The sequence below is a fragment of the Rosa rugosa genome, chromosome 3, assembly GCF_958449725.1.
Source record: "Rosa rugosa chromosome 3, drRosRugo1.1, whole genome shotgun sequence".
NCBI classification, from domain to species: domain Eukaryota; kingdom Viridiplantae; phylum Streptophyta; class Magnoliopsida; order Rosales; family Rosaceae; genus Rosa; species Rosa rugosa.
The window spans coordinates 6,532,573-6,558,192 of NC_084822.1; the positions used below are offsets into that span (position 1 = coordinate 6,532,573).

The following is a 25,620-nucleotide window of genomic DNA, read 5'->3' on the forward strand; positions in this document are numbered from 1 at the left end:
GCAAACATTAGGAGGAGATGTCTACATGTATGGTCTCGAAACGTGAAGGGTGTGTTATGCTCTTTTTCCCCTTCGACCGAGGTTATTTTTGTCCCACAAGGTTTTTGTTACTCGGCAAGGTTTTTTAACGAGGCAACGAGAGAAGCACCACGTTTGGGCGACACAAGGGGGAGTGTTCAAGTAAATCCAGAATATGTGTCTGGCCCAAAATCGAGGTTACTTGCTCTAGTTGAAATAGGATTTATATTAGAGATATTCTCGGAGAATCTTAGGAGATATTCAATCAATGTACGATTATGTTTCCATGTACAACTCTATCTCTATGCTTGTAATCCTCTATATAAAGAGGCCCCTATTATCAATGAAAGCACGACTCAATTCTCTCCCAATTTCAGTTTTCCTTAAACAGTTAGCTGCTTGGGTCGCTCCCTCCATTGAAGACACTAGCGCCAAGTCCGAGACCAATCCATCTCTCGCGGTGGTGACTTGTGTCTCGATGGAATCGATAGCCTCATCAATCTTTGCCCTGTTGCTCTCTTCCGTGGCTAAACAAGCTTCTAACCTTTTTATTTGTGCTTCCAACTCTTTGATCATGGCCTTGAAGTTGGCAACTTTCTCATCCGAGGCGACCATTTCTTTCTTCACCTCATCATACTTTGAAGTTTGTTGCCGTACCACAAACTTCTTCTGAGTGATTGAGGCTGATAAGTCTGAGGCCACCTTCAACTCATCTTGAGCTTTCATGAAAGCAGAGGTTTCCTCTGGAAGATTGCATCTGAATGATGAGAGATTAATTTTCAATTCTGAGGGGCATGACTCGGCTGATAGCAGTATGGCTGAGTAAAGGAGAAATTCTTCTTGCACTTTGAGATTAGCCAAAGCATGTAATCCGTTATCAAAGATCTTCTGGACTCCCTCCTTAGCCAATGCAAGCTCGTCCTGGCTGACAAACGACTGAGCATCCAGCTGTGGGTGAACACTAATGCTAGGAAATGGCTTAGATAAGAGATCAATAACATCAACAATCATTGCATCAATGTTCTCTAGCTTCGATGAAGAGGATCGATCCTAAAAAGTAAAAAGGCAAGTATTTGAGTGATTGGAAAGTGCACAATACATAAACCAAAAGGCAACCAAAAAAAAAAAATGAAAAGAAACTGACCTTGTAGGAATTAGGATGCAGAAAAATATCTCAATTTTGAGATCTTTTGAGCATCTAAATAGTCATTGCAGGACCAGCACCAAATTGATTGATCACTGTTTCAAAAGGTGAGCATAATTATAATAAATCACTGAAAGACTTGTGGCTGCAATTTCTAGAATCATTGAATTGGTACCTGCAGTTCACACCAAGACAATGGTTTGTCTCCTGATAATGCTGAATAAAATGTCCCTTCACACTACGACTACAGAAGACGCCCTTACAGCACAAACAAACCCATTTGTGACCTAGAGGGCAACAGCTTTCGGAACTATAATAACCTTCACATCTATCTATAATGTGAAAAGTGCTTCACAGATTAGGAATAGAATGTGTGATTCAAACTCTATCAGGTGCTCCACTTTGATGATGTTAAAGTAGAGAACCCTGTTGCATCTTTTTTTTTTTTTTTCCCTCTTCTTTTTCTTTTGGCAATCTTACATCTTTTTACTCAACAATTTGAAGATGATCATGAGAAAAACTCAGAATACTTTCTCTAAGAAATATATTTTCCAATACATGGCTTTGGGAATATACAGGTAAAACATGAAAAGCTAAGCAAAACTATAGATAGTAATAGATCGAAGAACATATTGTACATTGTTGGCAGAACTGACTTAGGGATTGAAAAAAACAAACTGATAATAGAATTGTAAGATTGCTTTATGGGGAAACAGGGGAAACATGATGAAAACTGGAGAGAGAATTTTCTTAACAGAATAGCAATTTTATTTTTTTCTTCACATAATTACAGATACAAGGCACCTTTATATATATACATGAGGTACAATAATCAAGAGCGGAAGTTTAGCTCGATTCTAACAAATATCTACTGGATTCTAGAAGGTTTCTGTAACAAATTTGAGACGGTTATTCTCTAGAATGTGAATCACGTTTTTCTTGCTTGTGCTGGCGTTGATCAGGTGTGGCATCAGTGTGATGTTGCTGCAGGTGTTGATCAGCTGTGTGTATTTCTTGCTGCTGATCAATAAAACAAGCATTTCTGCATCCACTAATAAGCATCAGCACAACATAGGATGATTTGGTGAAAGTAACTCATGGCATGCATGATGAGAAGAGCAATATGTCAGGGGCTGATAAAAGTAGGAAATAGAGGAACATGAACCTGTTGCAGGGAATGTCTGCGTTGGGAATGTCAGTGAGATCGGAGGATACAAAAACCAGGTGATCACACCATGTCTGAACCATCAGCACCAAACAAACTCAAATTATTCAAAAAAAAAAAAAAAATCATAAAACACAGAAGTGGAAAGAGCCAGAAACATAAATTCTTTGAAATGTCATAAGCTTATTTCGAAGGAGTCATGTTTTACTTTTTAGTATCAAACACTAAATTCAATCTACAGAAACTAATTAGTAGGTAGATTACCTTCAGATCTTCGATGGCCATAGCAGAGTTGCAGTTGACCTTGCTGTTTATTCCTTCTCTAATTCTCATATTATTGAGAAGAAGACTCGGAAGAAAAAGGAAACAAACTAAAGAGTATTGTTTATTAAACAGTGAAGATTCCAGTCGTACTTCCTAAATTTAATAATCCATATCTCTTAGGCTTTTATTTATAGTAGTTATAACTTCTAAGAAGCATCTTTGAGGTGCCAAGCCTTCATTTCATCTCGCAAACTAGTGATTACGTACACCCTTTGCACCTGACTCTGAGCTAAACGGTAATCTTTTTGAGTGTTGATAATTTTGAGGTCTTAGCATTAAAAATGATGAATTTGCTGTGCTCCACTGACAGCTCCACTAAAAGGTTTGGTTGAACACGAGTGTCAGTTATATCCAGCTTTTGTAGCTGCAAGCAATGAAGGGTTCATTAGACAACGTTTCTGTTCTTTATATAGGAAAGAACGGGAGATGGAAGAGGTGAGAAACCATAATAGATTTTACCCAAATACAAGTCCGCAACTACATTACAATTTTGTTAATGCAGATGGCAATCAAATCTTTTAGAAGACTTTTCATCATAAGCAAAGCTTTTTGCCGACCAGGTCATGATGATTCATGAATCAAAAGAGTTAGACTATGAGATAAACTGCAATTAACAACTTACAACAAGTCAAGAAGCAAATGAGTTCTCAAGAGCTTTGGTTAATGAAACATACTCTGGAAGACCATCGTCACTACAATATACGATCCTAAGAAAGACCTAACTGCGAAAACTGTGATCAGGAAAAATGTGGTCAATAGATTCACTACCTAGGACTACTCATGGCTAGTCCAGGAAAATTGAAATAACTGGGGCCAAGTGGCCAAGGACAGCAAAAGTAATATTAACTGGTGGGTTCAGCATGTTGTTCCCCTGCATGCAGATTACTATATACCTCTGTAAAAGTATTCCTTAGGTTCTCCCATGCTGAGTGGCGTTGAGCTACTAACTGGTTGGCTGCTTTGGTCGTTCCCTCCATGGCAGACACTTGTTCTATATCAGAGAGCAATCCATCTCTAGCATCCATTACTCCTGTCTCGATAGAATCCAAAACCCGATCAATCTTCTCTCTGTTGCTCTTTTCTTCAGCCAAAGAAGCTTCCAACCTTTTGATCATGGCCTTAAGGTTCGCAACTTTCTCATCTGAGGCAATAATTTGTTTCTTCACCTCAGCATACTTCGAATGATGATAACGGAGAACAAACCTTCTCTCAGTAATCGAGGCTGCTAGGTCGGAGGCCACCTTCAACTCATGTTGAGCTTGGAGGAAAGCAATGGTCTCCTCTGAGAGATTGCCTCTGAAAGACGAAAGAATGGTCTTCAACTCTGATGGGCATGAATCGACTGATAGAACTGTGGCTGAATAAGAAAGAAACTCTTCTTGTACATGGGGATCGGCTAAAGCTTCTAAACCACAATCAAAGATCTTCTGGAGTCCCTTCTTGGCTAATGCAAGCTTATCCTGGTCGACAAATGAGTTATCATCCAGTGGATGAAAACTGGGGCACGGAGATGGCTTGGATATGAGATCGGTAACATCAACCATCAGAGCATCGAGGTTCTCTAGCCTGGATGAGGAGGATGAATCCTAAAAGTTCCATGTATATCAGTTAGTTGGAATGCAGATGATAAATAGTAAAAAGCAAAGGAAAAACGCTTACCTTGGAGGCATCAGGGCTCTCTAGCCTGGATGAGGATGATGGCTCCTAAAAGTTCCCAGTATATGAGTGATTGGAATGCAGATGATCAATAAAGCAAAAAAAAACAAAGGGAAAGGGCTTACCCTGGAAGCATTGGAGGATGATGAAAAAGCACTCAATTGTGGAATTGCCTGAGCATCTAAGAATGAATTGCAGGAGTAGCACCAAATTGATTTATCACTATTTAAAATTGTAAGCAAAACCATAAGGCGCATTTATTAATAAATCCCTCCATAAAATATAAAAATGAAAGACTTGAGGCTTCACTTCATATAAAACATTCCAATGGTACCTGCAGCTGACAGCAAGACAATGATTTGTCTGCTTAAAATGCTGAAACAAGTGCCCGTTCATCAAATCAACACTACAGAACACATCCTTGCAGCACAAACAACACCAGTTCTCATTGGGATTCTGGCATCTAGTATAACTGTATTTGAAAACAGTCCAACATATTAGAAACACAGGCTACACGACTCAAGCAATCAAACTTTGATTAATGTGAAAATGAGAGGTAATCAAATATCAAATCTTTTTTTTTTCGTTGGAAAACCATAAATTTCCTTCATCAAAGATCTTTTCTCATAGATTTAGAATTCCTATGTCAAACCAAAGGTCACCTAGATACTACATTGTCACAAAAACAATAGCTACATCCAAAACCAGGCGAGTGATATGGTGTTGCTCCATTTTGGAACAAAACTAAGAGAAACCTCAAGGCTTAGAATGAGAGTCCCAGGTTCAAAGGCTTTCGTATATCGGCAAGATTTCGACAATGCCATACATGCATGCCAAACAACCTCTCACTCCCAAGTATTAGCAAAGCAAACAAGCTAAAATCAAGTCATGGCATAGCAAAAAGAGCAATAATTTAGAGGCTGAAAAAAAGTAAGACACCTTTTGCAGGGACTGTCAGGATTGGGAATGCCAGTGAGGTCAGCCGACACGAAAGCCAGGTGATCACAGGACGAAGCCAGTGCCGATTTCGGTGGCTTCTTGGCCCCGGTACCCCGCTTCTTCTTCTCCTTCCTCTCCTTCCCCTGATCCTCAAATCTCTTCTTATTATACCACAGCCTCACCTGAATCTCACTAAGCCCCACCTTCTTCCCAAGCTCCTCCCTTTTCGACACCGACGGATTCTTCTCCGCTGATCAAAATCCAATCCAATTTATTTTCACACACACACTTACATCAAATCAAAATGCAAAACTCACAATCCACATTGAATTCAATCAAATTGAACCGAACTCACCGGCATAGGTCTTCTCGAGAGTCGCAACCTGATGACGAGTCATTCTCGATTTCTTGGCCACAATCCCCTGCCTCCGATCCTTGGCTCTTCGGTTCATGAACCAAACCGTGACCTGCTCATAGCCGAGGTCTAACTGCTTCGATAGCTCCTCCTTCGTCGCCTCCGATGGGGTCCTCTCCACTAATCATCCCAAATTTTTTTCGATTGATTAGGATAGATAAACAAAAATTGAGAGAATATTCGATTGAATTGAATTGGAATGTACCTGAATAGGCCTTCTCGAGCGTTTCGCGCTGAATCGGAGTCCACTTGGTTCGGAGGCGCTTGATCGCCATCGGAAAAAAAATGGAGATGGAGAGAGAGAGAGACGGCGCCGGAGTTTGTTGGAGGAAAGAGAAGGATTGATGTGGCAGAGTTGCAGTAGGGGAGTGAATCAGTGGATTTTATTAATAATAAGAAAAGGATGGATGGATATATATAGGTGTGTCTTTGTGTACTTGACTATTTGACTGCTGCTCCACTTTTTCTGTTATATGAACAGTATATTACAAAAATAATCTTTTTTTTTTCTTTTTTGATAATTACTATATTTATTTCTTTATAAAGAAAACATGCGATTAATCAGCGATTAATCGAAACGACGTTGATTTCGCCTTTCGAGTTAGCCCATGTGATGAGAGATAATGAAAATTTGGTTAAGAGTGGAAATGTTGATTTCGCCTTTCAAATTAGCTCACGTGGTGAGAGAGAGTGAGAGTTTAGTTAAAATTAGACTGAGTCAAGAAATCGATTTGCCATGTTTGGTTTCCCTGACCTAAAAGCAACTCTTTAGATTACATTGTGTGCCTAAATTATGAAATTGTTGAGGATTGGAGTTGTGGCTCAAATTAAGAATTTCGTTTGAAAACATTTGAGGAATTGATGGAATAGATAGATTTGAAGGATTAGAGTTGGGCACAGCCATGATTGAAGCAACTTTTATTGCAAAGTAGAAACCTTTCAAGTAACTAGTGGGCTGATATGATCAACAACTAGTGGGGAAACACACTCCAATGTATAAAACAACTAGTGGTACAAAGGACTCTCTTTGTTTTTTGGCCAAATAGTGGTTCCAGGAAAATATAGTACCTTGTAAGATGCAACAGTGACATTGATATGAACATCTTCTTAAAGCAACTCTTCAACTAAGTAAAATTCCAATTAGGGAACTGTTACAAATTTGACATCCATATATAAATTGTTAATTTGCTGATTTCCCATGTTGGGCATTAAACCGAACGGATTGGCGGGGCCTCACCAAACTTCAGCAGGTATGCAGTTTCATATACAGGCCGCAGTTGTGGGATCAATTGAGCATCTAAATATGCATCGCAGGAGAAACACCAAACCGAGAGATCACTGTTTGAAATGTGAACAAAAGGTCAAAAATACAATCACAACAGGATCACTGTTTGAAATGTAAATAAAATCACAACATGCATTTGTAAGAAACACTCTATAAAAAGTACGGAAAAGATGCGAAACTTTGTTGTAAAAGCATCAAAAATAGTACCTGTAGCTAAGAGCAACACAATGATTTATCTGCTGATAATGCTGCAGCATATGCTTGTTTACAAAACGGCTGCAGAGGACTTCCTTACAGCACAAACATAACCAGTTCTCACTTGGGTGCTGGCATCTAGTATATGAAAGTATCACCCATATTAGAAACTTAAGGTATGATTCAGAACACAGCCACTCAGACTTTGATCGATGTCAAAGGATAGAGGATAAAAAGAAGCAAGCTTTAGAAGTACAAGTCTTTTTACTGAAACAATTTGAAGGTTTATTCATTAAGAAAACTAGCAATATTCTTACAATTGACAGCCTGCGAATATGCAAGTAAGACACTAAGACAGTACACAACAAAGATCACCCAGACATTAAACCGAAAAGAAGAAAAGAGATGTATGTTTGAAAGAGGCTGAGTGTGCTCTCATTTTCTGGTCACCTATGACATTAATGAGCTCAAAAAGAACCCAACTGTGGTAAAAGTTTAAAAGTGCTATGAAGATACACTAGAGTTCACTTCACTTGCATAATCAAACCAGATGAAGAGGACCAAGTCCTCAAAGCCATGCTTTCAACATAGCCATATTTCTTTTTCTGTGGGGGGGGGAGGGAATGGAAGGAAGGTTACTACGAATGGCTGAAGTATAAGGATGTAATTAGGTAGAGGCTATGTACATTGCTGGATCTCACATAACAGTCTCTTTCTATGGTGCTACAATATCGCAAGTACAAACTGTTGGGAGAAGGAACCTACTAACTTCAACTTCATTCATGCGTAACTGTGTAAGAGACCCCGCATATGAAATTAGGAGGAAAAGCAAAATTCTTGATAGACAATCATAGAAGATGTGACCTGAATTACAAGACGGGATGTGACTTGAATGAAAAGCTAACCCCTTTATGAATCTAGTTTTGCTATTGATGCCCATTAAGTTAGTATAACAAAATTTCAGAACTGGGTAAAACTGGATAGAACAAATTATAAACAGAGATTCCCAAATAGAGAATTGTTGAGAAGACAGTAACCTGTTGCAGTGAGTATCAGGGGTGGGAATGTGAACAAGATCGGAGGAGAGAGAAGGCAGGTGATCGCAGGATGTGCGAGCATCGACCCAACCCGATTCAGCTCCATATAACAAGTCCAAGTCGTCTTCTACAATTGGGTTTTCCTGAAACAAGTTTGGTTATAGGAATTCACAACAATCGGGTTTGGTTTTCTGCTTCGATAAAGCGTAGATAGGTTGATTACCTGAGAAGGAGGAGGAGGAGGAGAGGAAGAGCCACCGTGTGTTGCCATAGAGGGAGGTGTCAGGTGCTTCAGTAGAGTCTGGCGGTGAACAGAGTTGAAAGCTCTCTGTATTGAAGAGCGTTCGGCTGTGCTCTTGCACCTTTGGGGTTCTAGGCTCGGTGGTCTTGGTCAATTAACTAACCCGTAAAGATTTTTTTTTTTTTTTTTTCAATCAGATGAGGTAGCAAGTTGTCTCGGTTATGTTAGCGAATTAGTACCACATATGACTGAGATTTAGACCATGAACATAAAGATCTTTTAAATCTGCTGACTACAAACTGGTGAGAGTTAAGACTTGAACGCTAGACATGAGGTTTCATGCTAGACCGCTCGACCAATCTTAACACACTAAATGGTTAAATGATAAAAAAAATTTAAACCGCAATTATGGATTTTTATTTTTTATATTCATAATCTGAATCATTTATTTTTAAATTATATGATCAAATCAAAAGGGTCTTGTAATTCTTAAAAAGAAATTCGAAAGTGTTGTGCTGATGGTTAATTAACAATAACAAGTGAAAAAGAGAGGTTGTGGTTTTTAGTAGGGTTTTTGAGTTTATGTAAACTTATGCCAATGTTTAACGAGCCTCATCATCTTTGTGCCCGTTCACTTAGCTTGCTAGGATGCTTCATTGTGGCAAGGTTGATCTCATTGCCTCATTGTGGCAAGGTTGATAGAGCGTGTGATGACTTTTGGAGTATCAGATTGATTTTTTGTGGGTTATAGAATATAGAGTAACTTTCATGATCTCTTCAGTGCTTATTTGATTGTCTACTTGTCTCACCTATCTTTTCCGCTCTTCTCTTCATCTTACAAATTACTCTTTATAAAATTATTATCAACTCCCTTTATGAAGTTTCCAAGTTTTGAAACCAATTCACTAACCAAAACCGACTTGCTTCAAAATAGGTCGGGTTGGTTGGGTGACTCAATTGATCAAATGGATAGTCCGATCGAGCCCAAACCCAAAACACCCTTAAATTCATAAAAGTCCATCTTATGGTACTTATGGCCCGTTTAAGATTACAATTGGGCGAACAAACCCCCCGCCCCGACTGGATAACCGACCCGTCCGTCTCATAAGACTAGGGTTTTGACCCTCCCACCCTCTATAAATAGCAACTTATAATCAATCCGCTCAACCTCTACAAACTTTGCGATTCCTCTGCGACTGCTAGCCAGGGCTCCTCTCTCTCTCTCTCAAGCTTTTGCAATCATGGGGCACTCCAACGTCTGGAACTCTCACCCTAAGAGCTACGGCCCTGGATCCCGCACCTGGTAAACTCATCTTCGATTCTCCAAAATCTCAATTCCTAATCGCTCTTTCTGCCTTCGAATCCTATTTCTCTGTTTGCTTTTAGAATATGTGAATCTGGAATCTGATTATTGTGGCTAGCTCCAGAAATTTGTAGTCTGCATCATCGGTTGTGTTAGCTGTAATACATGTGAACATAGATTAATCGAAACTAAGGTTCTTTTGATGAAGCTTTTGATTTTTATATGAAATTCAATGGTTTTGGTGACGATGCAGTTAGGAAAATGCTTCTATTGTTGTTGATGTTTTTGTTGTTTTTGGTTTTTGTTTTGATAGCCGTGTGTGTGGAAACCCTCACGGGCTGATCCGCAAGTACGGGATCATGTGCTGCAGGCAGTGCTTCCGCAGCAACGCCAAGGAGATTGGCTTCATCAAGGTGAGGCTTTGTCAAACCTTGAGTGACTCTGTATGCAATAGTTTTGTTTCGTTCACCGGACTGATGTGTTTTTGTTTTGACCTTTTATTTTGCAGTACCGTTAAGAGCTTGATCTTGGATGGATGAGCTAGTATGCCGTAGAAATGCTTCCGTCATTTCAGTGTAGTGGTTTTTGAGCTTTGATGAACTGTTAAGGTGTTTTTATTTGATCTACTTTTGAAATCAAGTCAATTGTTGAACTATTGAGTGTTGTGGAATTAATGACTTGAAGTTACTTTTAAGTTCTTCTCTTTTGTGTCTGTACCTCGCTATTCTTTTACTTTCCATATCATTTGTTGCATAACCTAGTCTTGCCAATTCCGGTAATCCTTGGAGATTTTGGTAATGCAATCCTCACAATAAACTAAGTCGGTGCTAGCTTGCGTTCCATGTTAGTTTTCATGCTTGTGCTGTATGCGTTAGTTTGTTATGTAGCAGTTGTGATGCTTGTGGGAAATGTAATCATAAAATTATGTGGAGAACTAAATTTGCGATGGTGACATAGACGCCTTGTTTATTGTGATATGAGGTTTAGGTAGTTGTGGAATTAGTTTAGACTGGTAGCTGTTTATGAATTCCCTCTGCCACATGTAGTTTGAATTGGTGGATTTGGTTTTTCTGGTTCCTTTTCTCATCTATCCTACCAGCCAGAAGTGCGTTTAAGTTCCATTCAAGTACTGGCTGGATTATCAAAATTTAATCTGCAGACCTGATAAACTCCACTTTTATTAAAATCCATGTTTGGCATCTTATACATTTCCATTTGAGATTTTTACTGCTTTCTCTGTGACGGTTTAAATCCGCGTATTCATCCATTATGTTAACTGTGTTGTACCTTTTTGGATTGAGAACATATTAGTTTATCTTCATCCTTGTGTGATTGGTAAAATGTGGTAGTCATTATGTACTGGGGCTTTATAGCTAATGACATCTGACTGATCTGAGATGTGTTTTGAGGAATACCTTCAATTGTTTACGTTGTGCTAAAAGAGTATTAGCAATGTTTTTGTCAAAAAAAAAAAAAGGGAGAGAGAGAGAGAGGGAGAGAGAATTAGCAATGTGTTAAATGTGGTCTAGTCATAGAGCCACCTGGGATAGTTTCTCACACTTTTGCATTAGCATAGCCGGGATGAACATCTTCTACCAATAGAACGACCACTGTCTCATTTGTAATCTGATAATATGTAAAAACTTGAATTCTGGTGTGCAATCTCACTACTCTCAAATGTTTATCAACACCATTAAAAAAGTTGAGAGGAATTATGTAATCATTTTTCTGTTACTAGCCCGGTCTTGCAGGTCGCATATTATGTAAACTGGGTGGTATTTGTGTCTTCAAATTTGAGAGAGGGACGTATCTTTCACATAAAATGAACATGAACTGAAATTGGGATTACCTTCAATTTAATCCATGAAGTTATCTTTTCTGCGCTGTTCTCTACACAATTCACCGGTTCATTTTTCAGGAATGTCTCAGGAAACCTGTAAAAATAAGCATATTTAGCTAGCTTCTTAAATTCTGAGGGGTATCACTATTCTAGCAACAAGCGAGTAGAGTGCTTGAACTCTCGCGAGTAATGCTAGACTCCCCTCTCACTTCCTCTCGAGTGATTAATGGGGTCCAAATTAAGGTGCTCTTACAAATTTCCAATGTTGCTGGACTAAACAAGAAAAAAGGTCTAAGGTGTTCATAAAAATACAATTACATCATAAAATTAAGTTAGATAGACAAACAAATATATTAATCATAACAGTTTATATGAAACAATTTAAATACATGCGATTTTAGGTCATCCTTATCATAAGTAATAAAGTGTCCAAAAGCCCTTCATGAGAACCTTAGTGGGACACCCACCCCTGAAACCATTGGGAACACTAATTTTACAACAATAAAAGACAACCGTCAAATCTAGATCTCCTTAAAGCACTCTACTGTGTTTTTATAAAAATACATAATTGAAGTTACTGAAAAAAGAAATATATAACTTGAATTGTCAATAGATAGTGTAAATATCATTTTCCTTTTCAAGTTGACATTATTGCGGGTTTAGCACATTTTAACGCTTTAATCAGTAATACTAAAGAAATTAGATTTGGAGCCAAAATCCTTATTGATCTGGAGCTACCTAAACTCGATATCTTGAGGTTCTCGGCTTCAACACTAATACTTTCGTACGACAGACCACTAATGTTCAACTTTTGAAGAGATGGAGCGGTAATGCTAAGACTTCTTAGCCCATGAATACAGTAAAGAACCAGTTCTTGTAAGTTTGTGCACGATTCTGATAGCCACTCCCCGAACGAGTCCTCTTCCATAACACATTGGGTTGGATGGTGAACGTGATCAGAATGAAAATGAGAAAGCACCTGCGCAGCTTAAGTGGCACAAGGTAGTTGTAACAACGGTTACTGTAAATGTCTAAAACATGTCATATGAATGACAAAACGCGACCTATCCGAAATTAGATGCATGTTCTACAATTTGGTACTTTGTACATGCTATAGCCTTACAAGATAGAGCTGGTAGCCTTTAACGAGTTGTATTACATAGTATCGAAGTGGCATGGACAAAACTCGAAAGATAATATGAGCTAGGATGGGAAGAATTACTTTGATCTAAAGCTTCTATTTGTGGCTAATCTCAGTATAACGACAGCTTAATTACTTGGAAGAAAGAAAAAGAGTGAGGATAAAAGCCGCATTAAAACATGGATATAATCCACCAATGTAATAAAAAACCAACGGTTCTTTGCACAAGTACATGCGAGTTATTCAGATCCCAGTGTGAAATGTATTCTACTATAGAGATGAATAACAACTTGGAGCGAGTGTGATTCTTGTTCTCTTTCGCCCAACAACTATTTGCATTTCAAAAGAAAAGGCAGGAGATCACACGAGGAATATCTGGCTCACCATGATTGTAACTAAAACATCCAGGCACCAAAATAATCACAAAAGTAAAGCTACAAATAAGCCACAGAAATGTCCACAGATGTGAAATTGAAGAAGAATTGAATGTAATAATGTATCAAGGCAGGGACTCGTTCCGCAAAAAAGGCTTCCACTGGGTGAACATATGGCCACCGGACAACAAGAAACGTTCCTGAGACCACAAGCCCGAGTTTGAACACTTTGAGAAGTAGATACCACTTACCAGCGCTTTATACGTTTACCCAGAAGATGGCTGAAAATTGCAGGAGCAAAATATGCACTCATCTATTTGTGGTTTGAGAGCAAGTCTGTATAAGACACAGGCTAGAAGATCTTTTTCAGAAAGAATACCGGCAATAGCTCCTACAGTCAAACCCAAGCTGATGCAATTGTACTTTGTGTGCATCCAACACATATAATATTATATATAGTGATGTGCATCCATGTGTGAATATGAACTGGTAATGTGCAAGTCTTCACCAAAATGACAAACAAGCTAGTCTAATAACAATGCTCCAGTAGGAATTATGTGACATCCATTATCAAACATGACTACATGAGCGCTCTTATCAAGACTGCATCACCAATTAACATTTGAGCCTTGATCACAATCAAACCATGCAAGCACAGTACCCAAACCTCTAAATGTAACAGTGTTGTAGTAAGCCAAATCCAAAAGGTAGCTATCTCTTTCTTTGTTATGTAATGTCGAGCAAATTCCACATTTGAGGTAGCATTAATTTCTCTAGAAGTTGCATATTCAGAAACAACACATAAGCAACATAGAAGATGGTTTGGATGGCAAATAACACCGAGTAGTACTGCTTTCTTCTGGTTCAACGTATTGACAAGATAACACTCAAAGATTCAAAGACATGCATGTGAAGTAGTTCCCAGTGCAAAATATGGAAAAGGAAGAAGTTGAGTACTCTTGCTAATACTTGAAGAAAGAGAACTCTGAATTGATTTGGAGAAAATCAATAACTTCATCAATAGAAAAACTCCTTGGCTAAAAGATGGCTAGAAGAATATCAGTAGCAACTACTTTTGGTGACCTTCTAACGTCCAACCATGACGTGACTGCAACCTTTGTAGTGAAAAAACCAGCCAACCTTGTCTGGGGTCTCCTTAAGAGCAGAACAGGCTTCCCATACCGCACCAGCCAACTGTGGAATTGACAGTTTCCAGTTATTCCTGGTAATATCAAGATTTGGAAGACTCAACCATAATCTCCCTATGTGAAGCCTTAAGCTCATTAATCCTATCGAGCTCAATCAATTTGACATTGTTATCACTCTAGACACAAGTGTATTGGCACACAAGTATAAACAAGAGCACTGGACTGAGCATTCAGCAATGACATAATGACCTTACTGACTCTACGAACCTTGCTAATCAATTCCAACACAACAATTTGAAGCAATCAGCTGGAGATTGTTGCGGAGAGAGGATCACCTCCGGCAGAACTTTGCCTCTGATAGATCTGCTGGACTCGGAAGAGTGACTCAGTGCTGGAGTAGTTGTCGTCGTCGTCCATGAGGATGGCTGCAGCAGTTCATCTTTGAATCGCTATGAATTTGAAGCTTAGACAAGGGTTTTCGCTTCATCTTTATCTGCAGGTTCCAACCGAGCTCTAGATACCAAATGTTAGGATCAGAATTGCGAAAGAGAACTATGAAAGAAAAGCAAAGAAATTGTTCATTCATTTCATCGAGATAACCTCCAAGACTTTGAAATACAGCATATAAAGAGATGAAAGTTGTCCTTTACAATACAGCTCTATCCATGTGCAAAAATAAGACATTAGATCTTTTGTTTTATGGGTTACAATAGTCATCTTTGCATTCTCCCTTATAAAGGGTTTAACCAAAAGTATCTTTCACTATTCCAATGCTATTTTGATCAACTTTCAGACACCAGTTCTACATATATCTTCCTTCTCTAAGTTTTATGAAAGGGATAGGGTATCCATGTCAAATTCATTAATTTCTTTCAGAAACTCAGAATTAATATATAGTATTGTTTATGGTTATGCATACACTAACTTTGTAATTATATGACAGTGCATATGCATCTGATCAAACTTAACCACAGCTACCATCACCGTAATAGACATAGGGGTTACAACTTACATCACATTTGCAGCTGTACATCGAACTGAAGATTAATGAGATATGATACTAAATTGCAGAATTTCAAAGGGTAAGTGCAGCTAATTAACCAAAGAATTCATGAAAAGTTTACAAATCTTGCTGTTAACAGAGAAACCAAGTCGATATGAATTAAAGGTATAAATACAGCCATTGGTATGTAGATTAAGTAAAAAATGATGGTGTCAAACAAGAAAAGCTTGTATGTTGAATGGTCTATAATGTAAAAGGACTTTTTGAAAACATATTGGACTAGATTGGTGTGGCAGAGAGATAATAATAGACTCCGTTGATAATTTGCATGTGTGAGAGTTTCCTGTGTGGGAAAAGTGACAAACCAGCACTTGAAAAACTAGCTCAGGAGAGAATCCTCTCCCATTCCTCTTAACATATCTCAGATATCAGTAGCTATAAACTATCGTCACTACAAGAAAAAACATGTTTAACAACATGCAATTCACGTTGTCAATCACTTTTGACAACGTTTGGCGCATGTTGTAGATGCCAGAGTCATTAAAAGTCCACGAGTCCTTAACATCGCGCTTTGCACGTTGTTGAAAAGAGGCAAAGCACGTTGTTGTAATTATTCAACAATGAGCTTTGCACGTTGTCAAAAATTTTCGACAACATTTCAAGCGCTTGTTGTAAGTTTTAACAACACTCTCAGCATGTTGTCTTTAGTTTTCAACAGCATACATGGTAAGTTGTCATATTACTGAATAAGTTGTTATAACGTTTCAGTATATATTATTGCACCCAATTTTATGGGCTATGCTTTCCTGTACCCTTAAAAACATTCACATTACTTACACACATTCACATGCCAATATAAGTACACACTAACCATGTATGAAAAATATTCATTTCATTAAGAGTGCCACATTCTCTTATACATATGTTCTTTACAAAATAAGCATTCTTCTTTCTTATCCTTTTCCACTATAAGGAGATGAGCGTTACCAGTGGGATAGTACTAGCTGCCACAAGTATGGAATAAAGAACTCCTCTGGATGACTCTTGTTCATATGTGAAGTGCAACTGGGTGAACATCTGATAAAACAAGATTTTGAAGAGATTATAATTAACAATCTCCAGGTACAGCTTCAAATCGACTTATTCAACAATGTAATTCTCTTTTCCCTTTTTACCTTCATCCCTTCACCACGCCATGATCTACAATTAACGATTATGACTTGAAGTACTTTTTCTACTGACCATTCTCCATCTGTTCTTTGTGCATCCACACGGCTATTGAAAAAATCTAATACCTATAACACCAGACAAACAATATAAGTCCGGTCAAATGCACCAAGAGGTGATTTCTTTTGTAAGACATGAATTGTTTTCAAGTTACTAAAAATGGTAAACGGCAGCCAAGTGCCATCAAAGTGTTGATTTCAATTTAGTACCAAAGAATGTACCAAGATATTGTTAAATCATCAACTTAAGGCTATGACCTGTTTCCAAAAACATTAAATGCAAGAAAACCAGTATGTATATTAACACAACTTTTGCCACAAAATACTGGTCCGTTTCTTTTCTTTCCAATGACAGTGATCAGCTGCTGTTACATACCAGTGTATCCAAATCAGTTCGCACCAAGACGTACTCCAGAAAGTCAGCATTTCCTTGCAATAAAGAGAAAGCAAAAGTGCAGCAGCCTCATCAGTCAAGTACCTGCAGAGGCAAAAAATGAGAAATTCAAAACGAAACTAGTACTTTCAGTTTGCATAGACCATCAGATATTGAGCACAGCTATTGAGTAGCATGCCCATGGAAATCACCACCAAACCATAAAGGACCACAAATTTTCACTTTTGAACAGCATATTGATATAGATATATATGTTAACAAACAGGTATGAAAATCCTTGGCCTTAGAAATCTCTTTCTTTATCAAACAATATTTGGGTGATGTATGAACTTGGGATCTCGAGAGTAGGACTTGAGGAGTAAACACTGTTAAGCATTAGAGCTGCCACAAGCCTCTACAATACAGCCTAGGAATCAAAAATAAAGAAAATATAAATTAAGTAGCAATGTGAAGCTAATTTGTTAGTTCTACACACTTTTTCTTTCATATGATGGTTATTTTTGCACACAAAAGACACCTAAAATGTCCAAACCCTGATTATCTGTCATTTTACTTCCATATACATAATACACACTTGCACTCCATCTTAGGAAGCCTACAACCAGTTAGATGATAACACATACAAAGAATCAGCTTATAATAACACAAAAAAGTAATATCGTCTACAAACACAAGAATAAAAGGAAAAACAGATACTTACATTCCAAGGGTATCGAACAGAGAAGCAAAAGGTAACCTCAAAACTGGACCACTGTGCATTACCCTCAGTATCTACACGATCAACTGCAAGCCAGAAAAATATGTACTCCAGTTATCTGAATGAAACCTCATAATAAGAATACATAAAGAGATAACTAAAGCATCTTACATTCAACATCCATTGCATGTTCCAAGGCCTTGGAGTAAGGGTTGTCAGAAAAATATCTACTCCCTTTCAAAAGCGAATTTGAAGTAGTGGTGTCATTACTTTTATCTGTTATTGGCTCGTTGCCCACAACACATTTATGATAATGAGTGAGAATAAGTAGCACATGGAGACTGCAGTCGGCCAAAAGACTTCTTGAGCCTTCACCACTTGAACTGACGAGAAAGGGTGTCAACAGCAAGGTCTATTTTGATAATGTCCAACAGGTCAACAAACTCAGAATAGTAAAAAGCATGACACACTAAAGAAGCATAAAAGAATAAAAGATATTAAAACTTAAAAGGTTCGAATGGAATATATTAACCGGGAATATGTGTACTGTTCTCTCAGGAGGAGCCAAGTCAACATAAGATTGAAGAAAGGGTAAATGTTTATTAAAGAAACCGCCATACCTGCTGCAGAACTAACTCTTTGTATAACACCAGGCTGGCTTCCTTCAGAAAATATAGGATAAGATGCACTATTCAGGGGTGTCAAAGGTCCAGTGATGTAATTGAGTAGCAGTCTACGAACAACAGAGATAACCAGCGAGCTTTCCTGTAGATTGCAAAATTCATGTAAGATAAAACAAAAATTGCATCAACTAGAAATTTTGAACAAAATAAGAACATTTTTGTCCAGTAACCTGAGACATTGCTGCATCAAGACATTGTCCAGTAACTACAATGCGCTAAAAGTTACTCCTTCTAGTTTTCTATGACTAAGTTGGTAACAATCATGCACGACAATCTTTTCTAAAATGCATTCACATAGTAACGCAAGTATTTAGACTACAACTCATTCAATCACACTAAACTTATCTGAACTCTTGCCTATTCCAATTTGCCTCATATATTTTCGAAACTAAACAATTTGCAGAACTATAAATGTCAAAATTCCATGCTGCTCTACTCTATCTATTTTCTCAAAATGCAGAAAACTAGTCATAGATTGCAGCTAACTAAACTTTCTTAATCAATTGCAGATACAATAAGAGAAGCCCATTCAATTCCACATAGCCATATACTCAATTGCCCATCCTTCCAATTTCCGAACCAAAACATTGCCATGAACGAACAATAAGTCAAAAAACTACCTGTAATCAGAATCGGAGAAGCATTGCAGGAATCGAAGGGAGCTGATCTTCTTGGGAACCAAAGACAGAGAAGCTGAGCTGAGCTGAGAGACGCTGCGAGAGAGAGAGAGAGATTTGAGCTTTTGAGAGAATTTGAAATTGAAAACTGAGAATGAAGAGCGATTGGTACCTGGAGACGAGTTGATGGCGAGAGGGAAGGACTGCTTGAAGTCTGAAACGACTAGGTGGCTCAGACCCCGTCGAACATTATGAAGGTCACCGTCGACTAGGGCGAGAGCTTTTGGCTTCGACCAGGGCGTTTAGTGACTTTGTAAAAGCTAGGTCAACAAAATTTCAAATTTCTCCTAAAATTTAGAATAAAACGGACAGCTCCCCTCACAAATTTTTTTTTTTTTTGTTAATTACATATAAGTGCATATTTGAATGTTTTTTTAGTCATAAGGCCACCAACTATTTTTTTCTCTCATAAGGCCACTAGATTAAAAATTGTGTTAAATTTTGTATATAAAAATCAACATATTTACATAAATATCACTAGAGTAAAAAGTCAACAATCATCCACTCTCTCCTCTCCGGCGAGGTTTCCGGTCGACCTCCGGCCAACTCCGGCAGGTCTCCGGCCAACTCCGGCGGGTCTCCGGCCGACCTCGGCGAGTCTCTGGCTTACTTCCGGCAACCACAAAAGCTACTGTCACCAGCAACAAAAGCTACTCCGGTGAGATTTTCGGCAACCTCCAGCGAGGTCACAAAAACTACTGTCACCAGCAACAAAAGCTACTATCACAACAAAAAACTACGCTTCCCAAAACCAAAAGCTACTATCCCCACCAACAAAAGCTACTGTCACCAATACCAAAAACTATTCTTACCAGTAACAAACGCTATTGTCACCAACACCAGAAAGATACTCTCACCAGTAACAAAAACTACTCTCACCATCACCAAAATCTACTCTCATCAACGCCAAAAGCAATAACCAAGTAGAACAAAAACTACTACAACGCATAACAAAAGCTAATCCTAGAGACTGAGAAAGCTATTTTCAGAGATTAACAAAGCTATAGAAATGTACGCCACATCATTGTTGTACGCGTACGTAATGACTACCAAATTTATCCAACCACATAAGGATAAAGATAATTAAACTAAAATGTTTTCAATTCCAAAAGCTAAAACAGAGTTGCACAGTGGATGAATACTAATCGTCACACAGAAAGCAGAGTTACATAATGGATGAATACTACATCGTCACAGAGAAAGCAGTCTCAAACGGAAAGATATAACATACTGAACACAAATTTTAATAAAGATTGCGCGTGGAGTTCATCAACTCTTCAGATTAAGATTGCGCATTTCATCATTTGGTGCTTCCATCGTAGCATCATCTCCGAACGTGTAAACCGGGGTCATACTCAAGAAGCGACATGGGCGATCCTTGTACCGCTCATAATATTGCCCACCGTAGTATCATCTCCGAACGTGTAAACCGGGGTCATACTCAAGAAGCGACATGGGCGATCCTTGTACCGCTCATAATATTGCCCACCGTAGTATCATCTCCGAACGTGTAAACCGGGGTCATACTCAAGAAGCGACATGGGCGATCCTTGTACCGCTCATAATATTGCACCTTCTCATTGGCCAGGGGTTCAAAATCAGAGCCGCCAAAAATGTATCGCATTATGAGTTGGCCCATTAGTCGACGTACTATTGGATTTGCCACAAGAAAAATACAGTGTTCCTACTCATTAAAAATCAAGTCAAAGTCATAATTCACAGTTCACCTTGAAGTGGGAAGATCAGAAAAGGAAAGGTGGAATAAAAAATAATAATAAGATGACTTACATAATGTTCAAGTACAGCACAGGGCAACTTGCGACCAAGTTCCTGCACTTACATTATATTTTGAAAAATTAAAACTACTGGAAGATAAATGTATACCTAACAGTACCTGCCAAAGGATATAAACATTTTTTTTTTTTGCCTTCTTTTTCTGGAATATAAAGAGCAAGATTACTCACATACTCACGATGTAGGCGAATAAAATTGATGTGCCGTTTATGCAATACTTCCTGCAGACAACGGAAAAATTAGAAGAGGGTGAAGAGTGAGCTCTTGCATAAAAAAAATAAAAAGCCACTATATATTACTTGTCTAACATCAACCATAAAGCAATACAAGCAGCACTACATTTCTAAAATCTGTCTGTCTATCAAGACAACTATAGAGAAAACTTTTGAATATGAGCTTTAATAAAATTCAAAAAAGAAACTAAAAAAAGTAATATACATGCCCACCTGATTAACCCGCCTGTGTTTCATGTGGTGGGCGGCTATCTCCATATCGCCTGACAGTACTTTCAATGCCTGCAATCATCAAAAGAATGTAAAGAAAAAAAGGGTTAAAGTCATAAATTGATTAAGTTAACCTCAGCTTTCCACTAATGTAATTATTCAATCATTCAACATGAAAATTATATGCATGCGCAACTAGCGCTTATCCTGTGACGAGTACTATTTACAAGCTGTTGGAGTAAAGGAGAGAACATGGGATGTGAGTAAATTAGCAGCTACTTGAATCATTCTCTTCCATCGTCGCTGTCCTCACGATTCCAAACCCTAGACAGATCCAGAAAGAATTGATCGAGTGTATTGCAATAAAGGCACACACGTTTTATACATAAAAATATATGAGACCTGAATTCAGCCAAAAAAAAATCTACGGGATGTGGAAAAAAAGTGTTGTGCTGGCTTGACGTAAGCATTAATGGTGATTGAACCTGAATTGGGAAAAGATCTGCGAATTTCGTCCAACTTTGTTAGTTTCCCGCCCAAGGAAAAGTGAACGCAGGCATGGAAGTAGACATTGGATCAGTTGGGCCACGGGTCGAGAAGGTAGCAAAAAAAGTGTTGTCAAGGGAGGTGGGCTGGTTGGGCTAGAAGAGGTTACTGACGTACAGGGGGGCCTTCAACAGGCCAGGTTGGCCCCTGACTCTCCCAGGCCTGGTACTAAGAAGGGAGGCAGTAAGAAGAAGAGAGTGGCCGGTGGTGGCTGCAAAGACTCCCAAAGTTTCTGGCATGAGCTATGGACTTGCTCCGAAGCGTCCACCCTGTTAAATTCATTAATTCTGGACTCGAAAAAAAATATGTTTTATTATTTCCAAACTCTGAGCATGTCCATTTCTTTTGCTAATGTCGATAGTTTTATACCATGTTCTCTCAGGCGACGTGAAAAAGGAGATTATGGGTGTGCTTTACCACGAATCGGCGCACATATGGCAGTGGAATGGTGATGGAGCCCCAGGTGGGTTGATTGAAGGAATTGCAGACTTTGTGAGGTTGAAGGCTGGGTATGCACAGAGTCACTGGGTTAAGCAAGGTCAAGGACATAGGTGGGATCAGGGTTATGATGTTACTGCTAGGTTTTTGGATTACTGTACTAGTTTGAAAGATGGGTTTGTTGCAGAGTTGAACAACAGGTTGAAAACTGGTTATAGTGTAAACTACTTTGCTAATATTTTGGGCAAACAAGGTAATTGAAAGATTCAACAAGGCAAAAAAAAAAAAAAAAAAAAAAAAGAGAAAGAGAATACATGAATCGAAGCTTGAGTCCTGGATCAACAGAAGATAAAAGAGAAAAATCACTAATCATTTACTTCATCCTTTTGAAAGTTTCTAGCACATGTTGTCAACAGAAGTTATAGATCTATTGTTTTCCACCCATTGATTAACATTCTTAAGCAGAAATTATCAACATGATTGATCTGACATGAAATTTTGTAGATGGAACGGTCTTAACATACAATTGATGAAAATTTCCTTACAGTTATGGAGTACGTACTGGAGTAGTACCTAGCTAATTCAGGGCTTTATGACAGTCGCGATCATTAGAACAGCTTTGACTGAAATCCCAAAAAGAGCAACAGCTAAGTCAGATTACTTGAAATAAAAGAACAAAAAAGAAAAAATGTCTAGCAGAACAAACCAGGAGACCAAGAACATAATAATGTCCTTAATAAAAAAAAATGATAAAAATGTCATGAAGAAAAATAGACCTCACAAGCACCTGAGAGCTGAGATGGGAGGTTCCAATCAAGCAAGAGCTGGAGCGCCAAGCCTTGGACTTAATATTTGAAATTCAATCCTGTTATTGATGTTCAAATGGTCCCCTTCTTTTCACATTTTCATAGACATTTCAAATTCATTAGGTTCTGTTTAATAGAGAAAAAAAGAAAAGGAAAAATGGTCCGTACGGTACCCGAACTTTTCCTCCTTATAACTTTTGGTACCTGAACTTCAAAAAATATCACTACGGTACTTGAGGTTCTTTACCCGACCGAGGATCGGTACATATGGCCGTTACCTCCGTTACGGAACTTGCCAGCTGGCAATTGATCAAAAATGACAAGTTTACCCTTCATTCTTTTTTTTATTATTTTGTTTTTTCCTTATTTTTATTTATTTATTATTTTATTTTTTTTGTGAACGTTTATTTCTCAATTCTTCTTCCTGAGTTGCTCTGGCTCCACCATGAGGTTGACCTCTTTCATGACGGCTGCGCTAGCGTAGTAGTCTTCGTCGATGTACATAAGGCGTCGATGATCTTGGGCGTTGGTTAAGGGGCTGAGGCTTCTCCACCTCTGCAATTGGGAAGGAAGAGAGTGCAAGAGGCTTCTCCACCTCCAACGCCTTTAATTTGGTTCCATCTCCACCTCCATCGTCTCCACCACCACCAGAATTCTATCACTTTCTTCATTCCAATCCATACCATAGCCAATTCCAATCAAATGTGTGACCCAACAACTAATAGGACCTACTCGCCAAGCCAAATCTCTCTCTCTCCCTCCCTCTCGCCAAGACAGAAAGCTTACCCAGAATAAAGCTTTGTTTAATGAAAAAGCGGGGAAGGGCAAAAATGGAGCAGGAAGTAAACATCTAACAAGATGGGCCCACACTCCTACTTCTGCCATCCTCGCCTTTGACCTTCTGCGGCAGCAGCTGCGGTGGTTGTTCTTGCTGCGATTGCTACTGCTGCGGTTGTTGTTGGGATTGAAGCAAAGCCTGAAGCTGGAGATGGTGGTGGTGGTAAGGTTCTTGTTGTTGCTGTTGTGGCTGAATCTGATAAGGGTTAGGATCAAAGCCCAGAGCCAAAGCAGGTGAGATATTAGCATTATTAGCTGCTGCTGCTACTGAAGTAGGACTCATCTGAGTCAACCCAGTCCCAGTGACCGAGTCAAACCCACTATTAAACCTCAAATGATGCAGCGGTTCTTGACCCTGCAATGCTCCCTGTTTGTTCTGCTCAAAGCTTCTCAACATCTCCTGCTGCTCTCTCGCTGCCAACAATTGCTGAGCCTCGAAAATTTGTTGTTGTTGCTGTTGTTCTCTCACCATTAAGTGCCCACCGCTGCCGGAGGCTGCCCCACTCGCCAAGCCAAATCTCTCTCTCTCTCTCTCTCTCTCTCTCTCTCTCTCTCTCTCTCTCTCTCTCTCTCTCTCTCTCTCTCTCTCTCTCTCTCTCTCTCTCTCTCTCTCTCTCTCTCTCTCTCTCTCTGTTCTTCTTTCTTCCTCTTTCCAGATCAAAGATCCAAGATGCAATTTTGAGAAACAAAAACAACCCAGAACTGAAATCAATCAAAACCCAAATTGGGTTCTGCATCACCCTGCCCAGACCAGAGAACCCAAATTGGGTTCTGCATCACAAGTTTCATCAAATCATTTTAACCCAAGTCTGGTTTCAGTGAAGGTCCTAAAGGAAGAAGAAGAGAACCATTTATTTATTTATTTTTTTATTGCAGAGAAAGGGAAAATATATTTAGTAAAAGAAAAAAATTAGACATGAAGAGACGAAAATACCCGTAAAAAATTGTCAGCTGGCAAATTCTGTAACGGAGGTAACGGTCATATGTACCGATCCTCAGTCGGGCAAAGAACCTCAGGTACCGTAGTGATATTTTTTGAAGTTCAGGTACCAAAAGTTATAAGGAGGAAAAGTTCGGGTACCGTACGGACCATTTTCCCAAAAGAAAAAGGGAAAAGATATTTACAGTATAGTTTTCAGGGAAGCTAATGCAGTAAATGGAAAGTGTATATACACTATTATGGAAAGTATCCATGTCAAATTCATTAATTTCTTTCAGAAACTCAGAATTAATATTATTGTTTATGGTTATGCATACACATAATTATATCACAGTGCATATGCATCTGATCAAACTTAACCACAGCTACCATCACCGTAATAGACATAGGGGTTACAACTTACATCACATTTGCAGCTGTACATCAAACTTCGGTGAGTGGGAGATTAATCATGAGATATGATACTAAATTGCAGAATTTCAAAGGGTGAGTGCAGCTAATTAACCAAAGCATTCATGAAAAGTTTACAAATCTTGCCGTTAATAGAGAAACCAAGTCGATATGAATTAAAGGTATAAAAACAGCCATTGGTATGTAGATGGGGGTGTATTGTATATGGAATTAGTGGAACTTTTAAAGAAATCTATGGAATTTAAAAGTCTAGGTGTATTCAATATAGACTTTTAACAGTCCATGAAAGTCTTGAGGTATTCAATTAGGATTTTTAAAGACTTCATGAATTCCACCAAAATCTAGGGGTATTCAATTAGGACTTTTAAAAATGAATAAAAGTACAGAGGTATTCAAAATATCATTCATACTTATGGAATTAGAAAATCATGGATAATCATGGACTTTGTAGTGTTAACTATACATACCAAACTCCAATAATTTTCCAGCCTCCAGACCAA

General features: G+C 38.6%; 5 protein-coding genes and 1 long non-coding RNA gene across 6 annotated transcripts; 1 reads left to right on the top strand and 5 right to left on the bottom strand.

Annotated features, from left to right (window-relative positions):
* Positions 1–3,225: 3,225 nt before the first annotated feature.
* On the bottom strand, positions 3,226–6,048 carry LOC133738542 (uncharacterized). Its single transcript, XM_062166100.1, has 7 exons — positions 5,867–6,048; positions 5,602–5,781; positions 5,247–5,496; positions 4,642–4,779; positions 4,433–4,529; positions 4,311–4,355; positions 3,226–4,237 (listed from the first exon to the last, which is right to left on the bottom strand). The coding sequence occupies exons 1-7, from the start codon at positions 5,934–5,936 to the stop codon at positions 3,494–3,496; spliced, it is 1,524 nt and encodes a 507-aa protein (XP_062022084.1). The 5' UTR covers positions 5,937–6,048; the 3' UTR covers positions 3,226–3,493.
* A 550-nt stretch (positions 6,049–6,598) lies between these two features.
* On the bottom strand, positions 6,599–8,561 carry LOC133739525 (uncharacterized). The gene is made up of 4 exons (XM_062167310.1): positions 8,402–8,561; positions 8,179–8,321; positions 7,154–7,279; positions 6,599–6,999 (listed from the first exon to the last, which is right to left on the bottom strand). The coding sequence occupies exons 1-4, from the start codon at positions 8,447–8,449 to the stop codon at positions 6,870–6,872; spliced, it is 447 nt and encodes a 148-aa protein (XP_062023294.1). The 5' UTR covers positions 8,450–8,561; the 3' UTR covers positions 6,599–6,869.
* Positions 8,562–9,561: 1,000 nt separating this feature from the next.
* On the top strand, positions 9,562–10,416 carry LOC133739027 (small ribosomal subunit protein uS14z/uS14y/uS14x-like). Its single transcript, XM_062166740.1, has 3 exons — positions 9,562–9,722; positions 10,036–10,135; positions 10,231–10,416. Exons 1-3 carry the CDS (start codon positions 9,661–9,663, stop codon positions 10,237–10,239), a joined length of 171 nt encoding a protein of 56 aa, XP_062022724.1. The 5' UTR covers positions 9,562–9,660; the 3' UTR covers positions 10,240–10,416.
* Positions 10,417–16,893: 6,477 nt separating this feature from the next.
* LOC133737102 (uncharacterized) lies at positions 16,894–18,163 on the bottom strand. Its single transcript, XM_062164724.1, has 4 exons — positions 18,158–18,163; positions 17,717–17,957; positions 17,549–17,631; positions 16,894–16,932 (listed from the first exon to the last, which is right to left on the bottom strand). Exons 1-4 carry the CDS (start codon positions 18,161–18,163, stop codon positions 16,921–16,923), a joined length of 342 nt encoding a protein of 113 aa, XP_062020708.1. The 3' UTR covers positions 16,894–16,920.
* An 8-nt stretch (positions 18,164–18,171) lies between these two features.
* On the bottom strand, positions 18,172–19,139 carry LOC133736733 (uncharacterized). The gene is made up of 3 exons (XR_009859691.1): positions 19,018–19,139; positions 18,849–18,941; positions 18,172–18,310 (listed from the first exon to the last, which is right to left on the bottom strand). It is a non-coding gene; the product is annotated as an uncharacterized LOC133736733 (long non-coding RNA).
* Positions 19,140–20,346: 1,207 nt separating this feature from the next.
* LOC133737103 (uncharacterized) lies at positions 20,347–21,299 on the bottom strand. The gene is made up of 4 exons (XM_062164725.1): positions 21,146–21,299; positions 20,870–20,920; positions 20,694–20,735; positions 20,347–20,589 (listed from the first exon to the last, which is right to left on the bottom strand). Exons 1-4 carry the CDS (start codon positions 21,188–21,190, stop codon positions 20,347–20,349), a joined length of 381 nt encoding a protein of 126 aa, XP_062020709.1. The 5' UTR covers positions 21,191–21,299.
* Positions 21,300–25,620: the final 4,321 nt, after the last annotated feature.

What these genes read in the sequence shown, in the direction of transcription:
- LOC133738542 (XM_062166100.1), bottom strand. Translation starts at nt 5,936, where the DNA reads ATGGCGATCAAGCGCCTCCGAACCAAGTGGACTCCGATTCAGCGCGAA. An exon ending in TGTCTTGCTGTCAGCTGCAG is followed by an intron (nt 4,530 to 4,641) that starts GTACCATTGGAA and finishes AATTTTAAATAG; the next exon opens with TGATAAATCAATTTGGTGCT. An exon ending in CATCCTCCAATGCTTCCAGG is followed by an intron (nt 4,356 to 4,432) that starts GTAAGCCCTTTC and finishes GGGAACTTTTAG; the next exon opens with GAGCCATCATCCTCATCCAG.
- LOC133739525 (XM_062167310.1), bottom strand. Translation starts at nt 8,449, where the DNA reads ATGGCAACACACGGTGGCTCTTCCTCTCCTCCTCCTCCTCCTTCTCAG. An exon ending in CTCCTCCTCCTCCTTCTCAG is followed by an intron (nt 8,322 to 8,401) that starts GTAATCAACCTA and finishes AACTTGTTTCAG; the next exon opens with GAAAACCCAATTGTAGAAGA. An exon ending in TGTGTTGCTCTTAGCTACAG is followed by an intron (nt 7,000 to 7,153) that starts GTACTATTTTTG and finishes CATTTCAAACAG; the next exon opens with TGATCTCTCGGTTTGGTGTT.
- LOC133739027 (XM_062166740.1), top strand. Translation starts at nt 9,661, where the DNA reads ATGGGGCACTCCAACGTCTGGAACTCTCACCCTAAGAGCTACGGCCCT. An exon ending in GGCCCTGGATCCCGCACCTG is followed by an intron (nt 9,723 to 10,035) that starts GTAAACTCATCT and finishes TTGTTTTGATAG; the next exon opens with CCGTGTGTGTGGAAACCCTC.
- LOC133737102 (XM_062164724.1), bottom strand. An exon ending in ACATGCAATGGATGTTGAAT is followed by an intron (nt 17,632 to 17,716) that starts GTAAGATGCTTT and finishes TCTGGCTTGCAG; the next exon opens with TTGATCGTGTAGATACTGAG.
- LOC133737103 (XM_062164725.1), bottom strand. Translation starts at nt 21,190, where the DNA reads ATGGAGATAGCCGCCCACCACATGAAACACAGGCGGGTTAATCAG. An exon ending in TTCGCCTACATCGTGAGTAT is followed by an intron (nt 20,736 to 20,869) that starts GTGAGTAATCTT and finishes ATGTAAGTGCAG; the next exon opens with GAACTTGGTCGCAAGTTGCC. An exon ending in GTGCTGTACTTGAACATTAT is followed by an intron (nt 20,590 to 20,693) that starts GTAAGTCATCTT and finishes TTTAATGAGTAG; the next exon opens with GAACACTGTATTTTTCTTGT.